The 12,675-nt window shown below is 41.1% G+C and overlaps 1 protein-coding gene across 4 annotated transcripts in view; it reads right to left on the bottom strand.

The window, feature by feature from the left end:
- The window catches only part of dennd1a (DENN/MADD domain containing 1A), a 160,310-nt gene that overhangs the window by 64,042 nt on the left and 83,593 nt on the right, over positions 1–12,675 (bottom strand). For all 4 annotated transcript variants that reach the window (XR_008811097.1, XM_056290733.1, XM_056290734.1 and 1 more), the window contains exons 11-14: positions 11,495–11,540; positions 6,959–7,060; positions 4,549–4,674; positions 204–305 (exon numbers count right to left, since the gene is read on the bottom strand). Coding sequence is in view for 3 of the 4 variants with exons in the window: in XM_056290733.1 (XP_056146708.1) it covers positions 204–305; positions 4,549–4,674; positions 6,959–7,060; positions 11,495–11,540 (376 nt within the window). In the remaining variant the exon portion in view is untranslated. The remainder of the gene's footprint in view (positions 1–203; positions 306–4,548; positions 4,675–6,958; positions 7,061–11,494; positions 11,541–12,675) is intronic.

Raw genomic sequence — 12,675 nt, 5'->3', positions numbered from 1 at the left:
AACCTCAAAGATTGTTATTATTATTATGAAGAACAAAAGTCACAAGTGACTGCGTCATTTCTTAGGGAAACTCTAGAGAGAATTCTGTCACAGTCTTCTGCACATCCGTACAGAGATGCAAGGGTGGGAAGGTGTCAGTACATTTGTGTGTGTGTGTGTGTGTGTGTGTGTGTGTGTGTGTGTGTGTGTGTGTGTGTGTTTACCTGTTTAAAGAGCTGAAGTTGAATGGCATTCTGGAGGAAATGTCTTATGGCACTCGAGCGATGAGTCACGAATGTCTCTTCCTTGAACGTTATTGGCTCCCCCTATAGGGCAGATGATACAGTTCTGTTAATAGAGATTAACACAGCTTCTCAAACTGGCAAGTGTTCAGTTTTGACCTTATACCACTCGGTGGCAAGCCAGGCACAGGCATCTTCAAATACCCAGGAAAAAGAATTAATATTAAGAATTACCAGTTCTCAAATAATAAAGCCATGCATAGACCATTCAGAGCTAAATGCATATTCCACACAATGAGCACATGATATACGTAGAGTGGGGTGCCAACATCTGGGCCCCCCTGGTCAAAATGCCTTCTACAATTAATACTTGGGTGAACAGATGCTAACCTGACCTCTAAAGGGTACAAACATGACACATTTCTTCAACTCTTAACACAAGATCACGTTTTATTTTAAACTTTATAGAGTTTCAAAATAATAAAAAAGGAAAAACGCCCTGTGCAAAAGTTTGGGAACCCAGTCAGTTAGTGCTTTGAGACTCCTCCTTGGGCAACTATAACAGCTTGCAAACGAGTCTTCCAATTCTTGCTTTTGGAATATTCCCCCATTCTTTCTTGCAGAACACCTCTAGCACAGAAATATTCTTCTGCCTCCTCGCACGCACAGCATGTTGGAGTTCTCCCCACAGATTTTTAAAAACATTCACATCTGGGGACTGTGGTGACCAGTTTACAAACTTCTGTCTTTCCTGGAGGTACTTCACAGTTGATTTTGAGGTATGCTTTGGACCAATGTCTTGCTGAAATACCCAAACTCCCTTCAACTTCAAAGTCTGGACAGATCTTTGAACATCAGCCTCTAGAATTTCTAAATATTTGGTGGAATCCATCATTGCTTCCACCAGCACAATATTTCCTGTGCCTGCAGCTGCCACACAACCCTAAAGGATAATGGATCCATCCACATGCTGAGCAGTTGCCGAGGTTTTTTTTCCTTACAAATGTGTCACCCTTTTATATATATATATACACACACACATATAATAAAACATTTTTGGGTCAATAATATTGGCCCACAAAAAAATCCATTCTTGTTTAATCAGTCCAAAGCACATTGTTCCAAAAGGCTCCAGGCTTCTCGAGGTTTTCTTTTGCATACTTCAGACCCTTCATTTTGTGTTGAGCTTGTAGGAAAGGCTTCTTTCTGGCAAAGGTTGCATGTAGGTCTTTGCTGTTGAATGTACATTATATTGTTGTCCCGTGAATAACTAGACCTGTGTCTGCTATTCTTTTTTTGCAGTTCTTTTGCAGTGATGTGTGGGTTCTTCTGAGTATTTCTCACCAGGACTTGACATGTTGCTTCGTCTTTCAGACCTTTCATTTAACTTCCATTTCCTGATAATGTTTTTGACAATGGAAATTGGTAGTTTAAAATGTGGACGGAGATTTTACCAGCCTTCTCCTGGTTGGCTGAGGTGAACTATCTTGATTCGGACATCCTTGGACAACTGTTCTGAGGCGCTCATGGTTTTTAACACCAGACAGAACAGCCACCACAGTCACATACTTTAAAAGGCATCGAGTTACTTCAGAACAAATAATTTGGCCCTGGAATTATATTCCCCTGACTCATTGAAGCCCCAATGAGTCATTCACCTAGGTCTGGGTCTTAGTAATCATCTTTTCCATTTTTATCATTTAAAAACTGTAAAAAATTAAAATAGAAAGTAGTCTTGCTTTAAAACTTGCAGAAAGGTCTCATGTTTAACCATTTAGAGTTCAGGTTTGCTTTCCATCACTTAGAGGTTAATTCTAACAGACATTTAAATCTGAACATGCTCAATCTCCTAGCTGTACATCTCCTAGCCACAACAAGCTCCAGATCTACAGAGGTTGCCAGGAGGGACACCAACCCAGCAAAACACTTGTTGTTTTCAGTTGCATTGCAAAACGACCTCTTCTTTTGTTTAGGTATGAGGACTTTTTGAAAGTAACTCACATGCACCACAGGTTCTAGTGCAGGAGGCAGCTCCAACATGGGGTGAAAACAGGTGTAGGAAATCTTTTTCTGATAGCTTTTAATAAATAGCTTCAGATTATTTTTCTGTGCCTGAGCCTAACATGGTGATGTGAGTGGGATCGCTGTCCTAGCTTACCCAAACAGGAGGAGTCTGGACCAGAGTGACTGATACCCAGCACAGGAGCTTGAAATAAACGGGGAAAGGGAACCTCGTTTCTAAAATAATTCCCATTTGTGCATGGTGTTCATTTCACTCTGTCTGCAAGTCTTTGGGCTACTCCAGGCATGTGATCCTAATTTGGTCAATGTAAAATAATTTGGGTTTAACTTTGGCTGTCTTGAATCCAATACGGTTGCATCTGTATAAAATAGGCCAATATAAAGTGGGTTGCATCTTACTACATTACTGAAACATACAGGCAGTTTGCATATTGCCATCTAGCAGTGGGTTGCATCTTATTGGCAGACTGCGCTCTATTTAACCAGTTAGTGTTCATGTGAATTTAGGTTGGAATTATACTGCATTTGGGTGTGGCACCCTGAAGTGTGTGCTAAAATCTTCTTTAGAAGTGTAGATTAGAAGTGCAATTTTAACTCAAAGGCACATTTTTCCAAGCTCTGTTTGATAAAAGAATCCAAAACTTAACCTTGTTTAATCAGTAGGATTTAATACCATAAGGAAAAATGAAAAGAACAGTGTGAGATCCATCAGACCTCTGTTGATCTTGTCTGCCTGTGAGAAGTAAGAAGTTAATAAAAAGGAAACTGGGCCAGGTTATGAGCAGACAAGTAGAGACAAGAAAAGGAACTCCAGCGTGGTTCATGAAAAGAAATGATGGGCAATAGTCTATATCACAGGTAAATAGCTGGCACAAATGGACACAAGGTAAGAATGAAGAATTTTGTATGTGAGCAGAAAAATACAGCAGGTAAAACAACAAGTCTTCAAAACTCGCTTAAAGAGAGACTGACATGTCCTTTCTCAACACATTTTTTAACATTGGGAGTTTGAATCACAAGCTATTGGCTACTGTCTTCCTGGATCCATGTCAAACGTCACTGTGCTACTCCTATCGCTCATGTCAGCTGACATGATAACTGACTGATAAACGTCGATTAATATCACAATTCGGTGAGTATTTTGACTTCATAACTCAAAATCTGTTACAAAAAACAATAACACATAGGTACGTGGATATAAAGTTTTTATTTTAGGGCTTTAAACATGAGCGGTAGCGCGGTGATGCTTGACATGGATCCAGTTATCCACAGCTCTCATATGTAGTATAGAGGGCTGTGGAACCCTATATGCAAATTGACTGGTGTCTACGTATCCACCGGCACAGTTTGTCACTGGACACCAGCTACAGTCAATCACAGATCTCTCTCGAGTGGCCGCAGACGTGCTGTTTTGGCCACTGAATTTCTCCGTGGTCACATTCCAACTCAGAACATAGACTATCAATAGGACTTTTCAGATTTTGATGCCAGTATCACTTTAAAAAATAACTGAAAAATCAGAAAGAATTGCAAAAGACACTTGAGAAAGACAATCAGACTAAGGAGGAGTTAAAACAAAGAATTTCGCGCCTGGCAAAAGAAAATAAAAAGAAAGCTGACAGGAATAAAGAGAAAAAAGCAACATTTGATGTGGTGGCATATGCAGAAATCAGTGTGGGTGGGCACACAGAAAACCAGGTGGGCCTAACCTGTCCAACACCAATCATACTTAATAGGTTCTGAAACACATATGTCAACCAAAATAGGCCATTACAACTATACTTGCTTTAGATCAGACAGTGGAACTCCTCATGTTTATTCCTTCCCTCCAAAATTGGATTCACCCAAAATCATTTTCTTTTCTCTCCTTGATAAAATTAGTAGCACCAAGTCGATTTTGAATCCTTTTGTCATCCTTTTGACTGTGGAACAAAATGCTCAGTTCCGGCTGAAGAATTCCAAATTCACGTCACAACATGTCTGGAAAGTTTTAAAGTGAAAATTTTGCCTCTGAAATCTGTCACATGTAATTTAAACATTTTTCTCCTCACAGGTGGCCTACAGAACTCAATTCCAGCTTCAGATAAAAGCTGGTACAGAGGAAAAGAAACCCTCAAATTCTTGCATCTCCTTATTGGTTACAGGTTTGGCTGAGACTTGATTTTAAGAATTTCCTGAAAGCTCTGATCAGAGAGGATGCCAGGGAGTTAGGTCACTTCTCCACATTGAGAAGGGTAATGAGAAGGGGTTTGGGCACATTTTCTTCCATTTTATTCTATTTCTCCTTTTCATCTGACAGACTGACCGGTTCAAATTGCAGTGCATTTCTGTAGCTTCCAAACAGAGCAGCTTGACTCTTTAAGAAGGCTCGTGCTACGCCATCCCCTGTCGTTGTAGACACCTTCTTCAAGCGGTTCTTCAAAGATGACACCTGGGAGAAATGAAGTGACAAAAAGTAATTAAAAAGTACCATCAACCTTCAACATTTCTCATGAGAAATATGTGAAGTGCCTATATCTGTATCTATATCTATACCTATATCTATAGCTATACCTACACTCACCGGCCACTTTATTAGGCACACCTGTCCAACTGCTCATTAATGCAAATTTCTAATCAGCCAATCACATGGCAGCAACTCAATGCATTTAGGCATGTAGACATGGTCAAGACGATCTGCTGCAGTTCAAACCGAGCATCAGAATGGGGAAGAAAGGTGATTTAAGTGACTTTGAACGTGGCATGGTTGTTGGTGCCAGATGGGCTGGTCTGAGTATTTCAGAAACTGCTGATCTACTGGGATTTTCACGCACAACCATCTCTAGGGTTTACAGAGAATGGTCTGAAAAAGAGAAAATATCCAGTGAGCGGCAGTTCTGTGGGCGAAAATGCCTTGTTGATGCCAGAGGTCAGAGGAGAATGGCCAGACTGGTTCGAGCTGATAGAAAGGCAACAGTAACTCAAATAACCACTCATTACAACCGAGGTATGCAGAAGAGCATCTCTGAACGCACACCACGTCGAACCTTGAGGCAGATGGGCTACAGCAGCAGAAGACCACACCGGGTGCCACTCCTGTCAGCTAAGAACAGGAAACTGAGGCTTCAATTTGCACAGGCTCACCTAAATTGGACAATAGAAGATTGGAAAAACGTTGCCTGGTCTGATGACTCTTGATTTCTGCTGCGACATTTGGATGGTAGGGTCAGAATTTGGCGTCAACAACATGAAAGCATGGATCCATCCTGCCTTGTATCAACGGTTCAGGCTGGTGGTGGTGGTGTAATGGTTAGGGGGATATTTTCTTGGCACACTTTGGGCCCCTTAGTACCAATTGAGCATCGTGTCAACGCCACAGCCTACCTGAGTATTGTTGCTGACCATGTCCATCCCTTTATGACCACAGTGTTCCCATCTTCTGATGGCTACTTCCAGCAGGATAACGCGCCATGTCATAAAGCTCGAATCATCTCAGACTGGTTTCTTGAACATGACAATGAGTTCACTGTACTCAAATGGCCTCCACAGTCACCAGATCTCAATCCAATAGAGCACCTTTGGGATGTGGTGGACCGGGAGATTCGCATCATGGATGTGCAGCCGACAAATCTGCAGCAACTGCGTGATGCTATCATGTCAATATGGACCAAACTCTCTGAGGAATGTTTCCAGTACCTTGTTGAATCTATGCCACGAAGGATTAAGGCAGTTCTGAAGGCAAAAGGGGATCCAACCCGGTACTAGCAAGGTGTACCTAATAAAGTGGCCAGTGAGTGTATATATACGTATTAGGGCTTGCACAGAAAAGTCGACTTATCGACGCGTCGACGTCACTACCACAAGTCGACGCCTACCGGGAAACGTCGACGAGTCGGTGACCACTTTTTTTTCTTTTTTTTTAAACTTTTTTTTAACTGTTTTTTCCCCCTGGTCATACATTCTTCTTTGTTAATACTTTCTTAGAATTGTCTACAATCCCCCCCCCCCCCCAATTTGGTAGCCAATTGAACACCTATGAAATCGCCGACCCCCCCACCCTCGGAGCGACGAGCCAATTTGTCACTCCTATGTGCCGGCCATGAGTTGTTGACCACATGATCACACAGTATTATTTTTTTCCGCAATCACCGCAAATGCGGTGGCCGGAAAAATTAAGCGATTCACATTGACACACACACACTAGAGATCTTGTCAATACAAGTTGCTCATTTTTGGAAAGCCCATTCTGTCTGTTTTTTTTTGTGTGCGTGTGTATGTGATGACGTCATCAACAATGCGTCGACGTTACATCTACTTTATTGATAGAAACGTCGACTTGAAAAAATCAGAAGTCGTGCAACCCCTAATACCTATCTCTATAGCTATTGCTATATCTATAGCTATATCTATATCTATACCTATATCGATACTTATATCTATAGTGTATATATCTATACCTATACCTATCTCTATCTCTATATCTCTCTATATCTATATCTATACCTATCTCTATCTCTATATCTCTCTATATCTATATCTATATATATACACACCTATACATCTATAGTGTCTATACCTATACCTATATCTATAGTGTGGTTCCTCTGCAACATGTTCGGCAAACTGTGATGTCACTTCCTCCCAAGTGAGGTGAGAATGGTTGTGATTAAAAGCCACAGTGGCAGATAAATAACCGTGTGTGTGTGTGTGTGTGTGTGTGTGTGTGTGTTACTCACCACTTCGTTGGGCAGGCTTTGTAAGTCATCAAAGGGGGTTTCCAGGGTGTTTGAGTCCACATTCAGGACTACCACATCGTCCAGAGCCATCCCTCTCACTTTCTGTAGTGGAGACAGACAACACACACACACACACACACACACACACACACACACACACACACACACACACACACACACACACACACCACGTCATGTACTGTGTGTGTCAGGTAGGGATGAGTCACATGTTGTAAACCAACTGAAAGAGCCCATATTACATACATTAAATACATACATAACATATTAGCTGCATAACAGTAAAATACATGTAAGACTTTATGAAGTTTTTAATAAATGAGAAATAGGGCACTTATGAGCTCTTACAACACACTAGTTAAAGTGTGCTACACCCACCAGCTGGCTCAGTGAAGCCCCGCCTCTGTAATTTTCTGTTAATGCATCTACTGTATATGTTGTGCGTGGCAGTGTCTATGTCAGTGTGTGTTTGCTTATGTTCATCTTGCATCTACACAGACCATACACCAATGTAAGCATCCTCTGGGAAGGAGTGTAAACTTTTTTCACTCTTCGGCAGCCAAAAACTACACATTTCTGAGATATAGGTTTTCAATTATTTATCTGGGTCAAGTCAAACACACGTGTAAATGTAATTTTTATCAAAAACCACCAATGCATATGCTGCCCAGCTGCAGTGGAGAATTGTTGAAAGTAGTTTTTGTTTTCACACAAGCAAGGGGCAAGTGATGGGTTATTGATTACTGTAAGGACTACCACCCATTATCTCTGAACAGCATTATCACTTTCTGAAGAGCGTATAAATGTGTGGTGGCAGGTGCAGGACATGTCAGACTCAGCTGGTCAGACTCAGCTGGTCAGATTCTGCTGGACCAGCTGGTCAGGCTCAGCTGATCAGACTCAGCTGGTCAGACTCAGCTTATCAGTCTAAGCTGGTCAGCCTCAGCTGGTCAGTCTAAGCTGGTCAGACTCAGCCGGTCAGTCTCAGCCGGTCAGTCTCAGCTGGTCAGACTCTGCTGGACCAGCTGGTCAGGCTCAGCTGGTCAGACTTAGCCAGTCAGACTCAGCCGGTCAGACTCAGCCGGTCAGGCTCAGCTGGTCAAACTCAGCCAGTCAGTCTCAGCTGGTAAGACTCAGCCGGTCAGGCTCAGCTGGTCAGGCTCAGCTGGTCCAACTCAGCCGGTCAGGCTCAGCTGGTCAGACTCAGCCGGTCAGGCTCAGCCGGGCTGGTCAGACTCACCCAGTCAGGCTCAGCTGGTCAGGCCAAGCTGGTCCGACTCAGCTGATCAGGCTCAGCTGGTCCGACTCAGCCAGTCTGGTTCAGCTGGTCAGACTCTACTTTGTATGACTCAGCTATGTTTTCATCAGCCTAAGCCGTACTTTGTCAGTCTTGGTGACTATTATGTTGGAGTTCATGTTTATTATTACAAGGATGATTCTGCATCTTTAAAAACCATTTTCTTAATAATTATCATACCCCAATATTCCTACACCTGAAGGAACACATCTGAAATGCATGAAATCCACAGGGTGTTCAGCAGTTCAGTCCTCAGTAGGTTCACTGACCAAGCGTTTAGGGTTGCTTTCTAACTACCACATGTACCACAAGTCTTTCATTATCAGTGTAAAAAAGCCAGCACACGGATAACACATGCACCAACGAGCAGGTGCTCCATACAATCTCCTAACTCCAGTCACTCCACCGACACCACCTTCCACCAGTACACACCCCCGACCAGCTGTGTCACCACTTCTACAAGATAAGGAGCTGTGCTGCTTGGTGAATATGCACTGTTGGACTAAAACTACACTAAAATAAAGGATTCGTAGACTGAATTAGACTTCTGCTGTGTTGTAGGAGTGCAGGATCTGGCTAAAGGGGGCCTTTAACATCAGCTGCTGCTTAAAAATATTTATAACCACTAATACCAACATGGCTTCTTTTTTTTTAAATAAAAGCAGTTATTATACTAAAGTTATCATAATAAAGTTATCATGATAAAGTTATCATACTAAACTGTCTACACCAAAATATTTCCCCTAAACTTGACCATTTTGGGATTTTGTGCCTAAACTTAACTCGACCTTCTCAGACGTGACATCTAAATTCCCATTTGATTTTCACTTTTTTATGTTTGTATTGCAATTCTATTATTAGCAATTATTTGTTTGTTTATTTATTTTGTTTATTTTGAACGTTTAAATTTTTTTTAAATATATAATAAAAGAAAACAAAAGAGAAAAAAATCAAAACAAGCACGCAATATCATCATCAAACATTTGTTTTAAATCTTGGCAGTTGGAAAAGGAGTATGCAGAGGTTAAAAAAAACTTTTCTAGTCCTACCCCCTTTTTCTGTTTTAGTATTTCAAGAGTGAACTGTGTGATTTAAATAAAAACTCAATCATCTACCAACAGTGACCATGAAGTCTATCTAATAAACCATACAAAGATCATTCATTCAACACAACAAGAACAAAGCAAGTGCAGAGCAACATCAAAACACCTCAAGAACAACTCACACAAAATGTCACAGCTCCATCCCCTATCTGTTCAGAATCTTATTTTTAAAGAGTCTTTTAAATATGATTATTGATTCACATGTTTTCATTTCATCACTGCAATTATTCCATATCTTGACACCTTTGGTTGTGACACAATGATATTTTGCATTTGTCCTTATAGGGGTTTTGTTTAAACGTACATATTCCTCTCAGGTCATAATTGCTTTCCCTCAACTGGAACATCCCCTGGATACTGCTGGGTACTTTATGATTTAACACTTTGTACATGATTTGAGCGGTTTTAAAGTCCACCAGATCTTTGAATTTTAGTGTTTTTAGTTTGATAAAGAGTTGGTTTGTTGGTTTTCTGCAGCTGGCTCTGGTTACTATCCTTATGGCTTTTTTTTTAATAATAAAGATTGAATCGGTGTTGGTTTTATATGTGTTCCCCCACACTTCCACACAGTAGATGATGTATTGAAGTATGAGGGAACAGTACAAGGTGTAAAGTGAAGCTTGATTTAGAAGATCTTTGACTTTGAATAGTATTTGCAATTGATTTGGATACTTTGGCCTTGGTATAATTCATATGTAGTTTCCAACATAATTTATTGTCCACTATTACCAAGAAATTTAATTTCAGTAACTCTTTCTATTTGTACATTGTTAATCAAGAGTTTCTTGATTGAGTTAATTTTACGGTTACCAAAGATTATACATTTTGTTTTACTTAAATTCTGTGTTAGTTTGTTAGCATCAAACCACATCTTTAACTTCATCAGTTCCTTTTCCACTATATCCAGGAGTTGATCCAGATGATCCCCACAGCAAAATAAATTTGTGTCATCAGCAAATAAAATGGCTTTCAGAGATTCAGACACTTCACAAATATTGCTTATATACAGAATAAACAGTAATGGTCCCAACACTGAGCCCTGGGGGACCCCACATGTGACTTTCAGTAGGTGAGACTTGAAGTTTTGTAATTCAACATATTGATATCTGTCTTTTAGATAGCTGGTTAACCAGGAGAGTGCGGTTCCCCTAATTCCATATGATCGTAGTTTTTTCAGTAATAATTCATGGTCAAATGCTTTTTTTAGATCCAGAAATACCCCTATTGCATATTTTTTGTTTTCTATTGCCATTGTTATTTCATCTACAAATTCTATGAGTGCAAATGAAGTTGTTCTGTTTGCTCTAAAACAGAACAACATTGACTGTCTCATAATTTAAAAATTATAAGACAGTCAATATTTTTAATTATTTACAGCTACTCCTTATAAAGTGTGTCCAAATATGTTAAAACAGAAGATGGGCATCTTGCAGTGCTTTTTGTGGGGTGTTTATGTTTGGGAGGGGGCTGTTCATACACTTTTGTGGGGTGTTTATGTGGGGGAGGGGGCTGTTCATACATTTTTGTGGGGGTTTTATGTGGGGGAGGGGGCTGTTCATATGATTTTGTGGGGTGTTCATGTGGGGGAGGGGGTTGTTCATACATTTTTGTGGGGGGGTTTATGTGGGGGAGGGGGCTGTTCATATGATTTTGTTGGAGTTTTATGTGGGGGAGGGGGCTGTTCATATGATTTTGTGGGGGGTTTATGTGGGGGAGGGGGCTGTTCATACGTTTTTGTGGGGGTTTTATGTGGGGGAGGCAGCTGTTCATACCTTTTTGTGGGGGGTTTTATGTGGGGGAGGGGGCTGTTCATACGTTTTGCTGATGACTCTTGGTGATTGTTTGCCACTTCATCAAGCAGTCCTTCCTTTAGACTCAACACATTTCAAAACCGCATCCAGAACTTTGTCTCTACCTGGGTTTTCATATATACATGCATTACTGTGTTCCACCACTTGACCTGGTGTGTGTACTTCTACAACACACAGCCTGCGTGACGCATGGACACTGCGTGGGCTCTGCAAGGACACAGACTCTGAGAGCACAACAGAGTTCTGGATCAGAAACTAGGCAGCAGTAGCATAATGACACGTTACCCGGGTGCGTTATAAAACCTACCTCCATCAGGCTGGAATGTATTCCGATGAGGTAGGGCATTGGGGCGCTGAAAGACACACAAACATGATTACAAGAAACCAGAGGTGGGACCGGGTATTAATCTGGGACTTGAGACTTGAAAGCAATACCTCAGCTGGGTTTGACACGGTACAACACTGTGGTGTAACTGTTTCTTTGAAAGGTAATGCGTTTTAAATACATCCCTGCGGTGCATGCAGTTATGCCCCACATACCACTGGGGAGTAAAAGGGGAAAAGATTGTGTGACCGAACACACTATAAGTGCAACCAATATTAATACGGTGTAAGGTGAGACGGCGGGTAGAGAACACCTGTGAGGTTGAGCAGGGAGTTGTGGGTATTGTAGTCCATGGGCAGTGCCGGTCCCTACACTGACTTGTAACTCCCAGATGTAATTGTTCAAAACGACATGCAATATTTCTTAAAGGGACAATTCACCAATTTTCAACCCTTTCTCTATCTGCAACAAGGATGGCACATCAATTACGTAGCTTTTTTATCTACACTTAATTTTACCTATTAAACACCATGTTCCCAGAATTCATAAAAAATATCTTATTCCTGTGTTTAAGAATAACATGTTTCACTTCCTCACAAATACGACAACATATTAGTGGCTTCATCCTGTACTGCAGGTGGAAACTACCAAAACGTACAATTACTGGGAACAAGATGGAGAAGAGACGATAGCACACTGATACCTGCATTCTTCTAATAAGGCCCAACCACTGTTGGCTGTTAGTCAGTTCAAACTCTGTCCCGCTCATAAAACCCCACCTGACAAGTCCAGTTCGTTCAAACAGGTCACATCACGGATGTGTGAGGTGCTCTAAATGCAGTTTCGCTGGATTTTTAAAGGTCTATTCAAATCAGATTGCATCTCTGTGTACTTTTCAGTCATTCCCACCGGTTCTCAGAGGTTCCTTCATCTCCAACATCTTACCATTTTAAAGGTATCTACTGTATGTTCCTTGCATTCTTCTTTTTACTGTAATAATGAAACTTTTCAGGTGTTTCATGTTTGCTTTCAGCCTTCCACATGTTTTCTACAGCGTATGTAGAGATGGCTGACAACTTAATAGTCAATGGGCAAAGACCCAAAATATGACATACTGGTACCATCTGGGTGGGCAAATTCTAGTTGTGATTTTTTTATATCTA

The sequence above is a fragment of the Lampris incognitus genome, chromosome 12, assembly GCF_029633865.1.
Source record: "Lampris incognitus isolate fLamInc1 chromosome 12, fLamInc1.hap2, whole genome shotgun sequence".
Lineage (NCBI taxonomy): Eukaryota > Metazoa > Chordata > Actinopteri > Lampriformes > Lampridae > Lampris > Lampris incognitus.
This window is presented reverse-complemented; position numbering and strand designations above follow the sequence as displayed.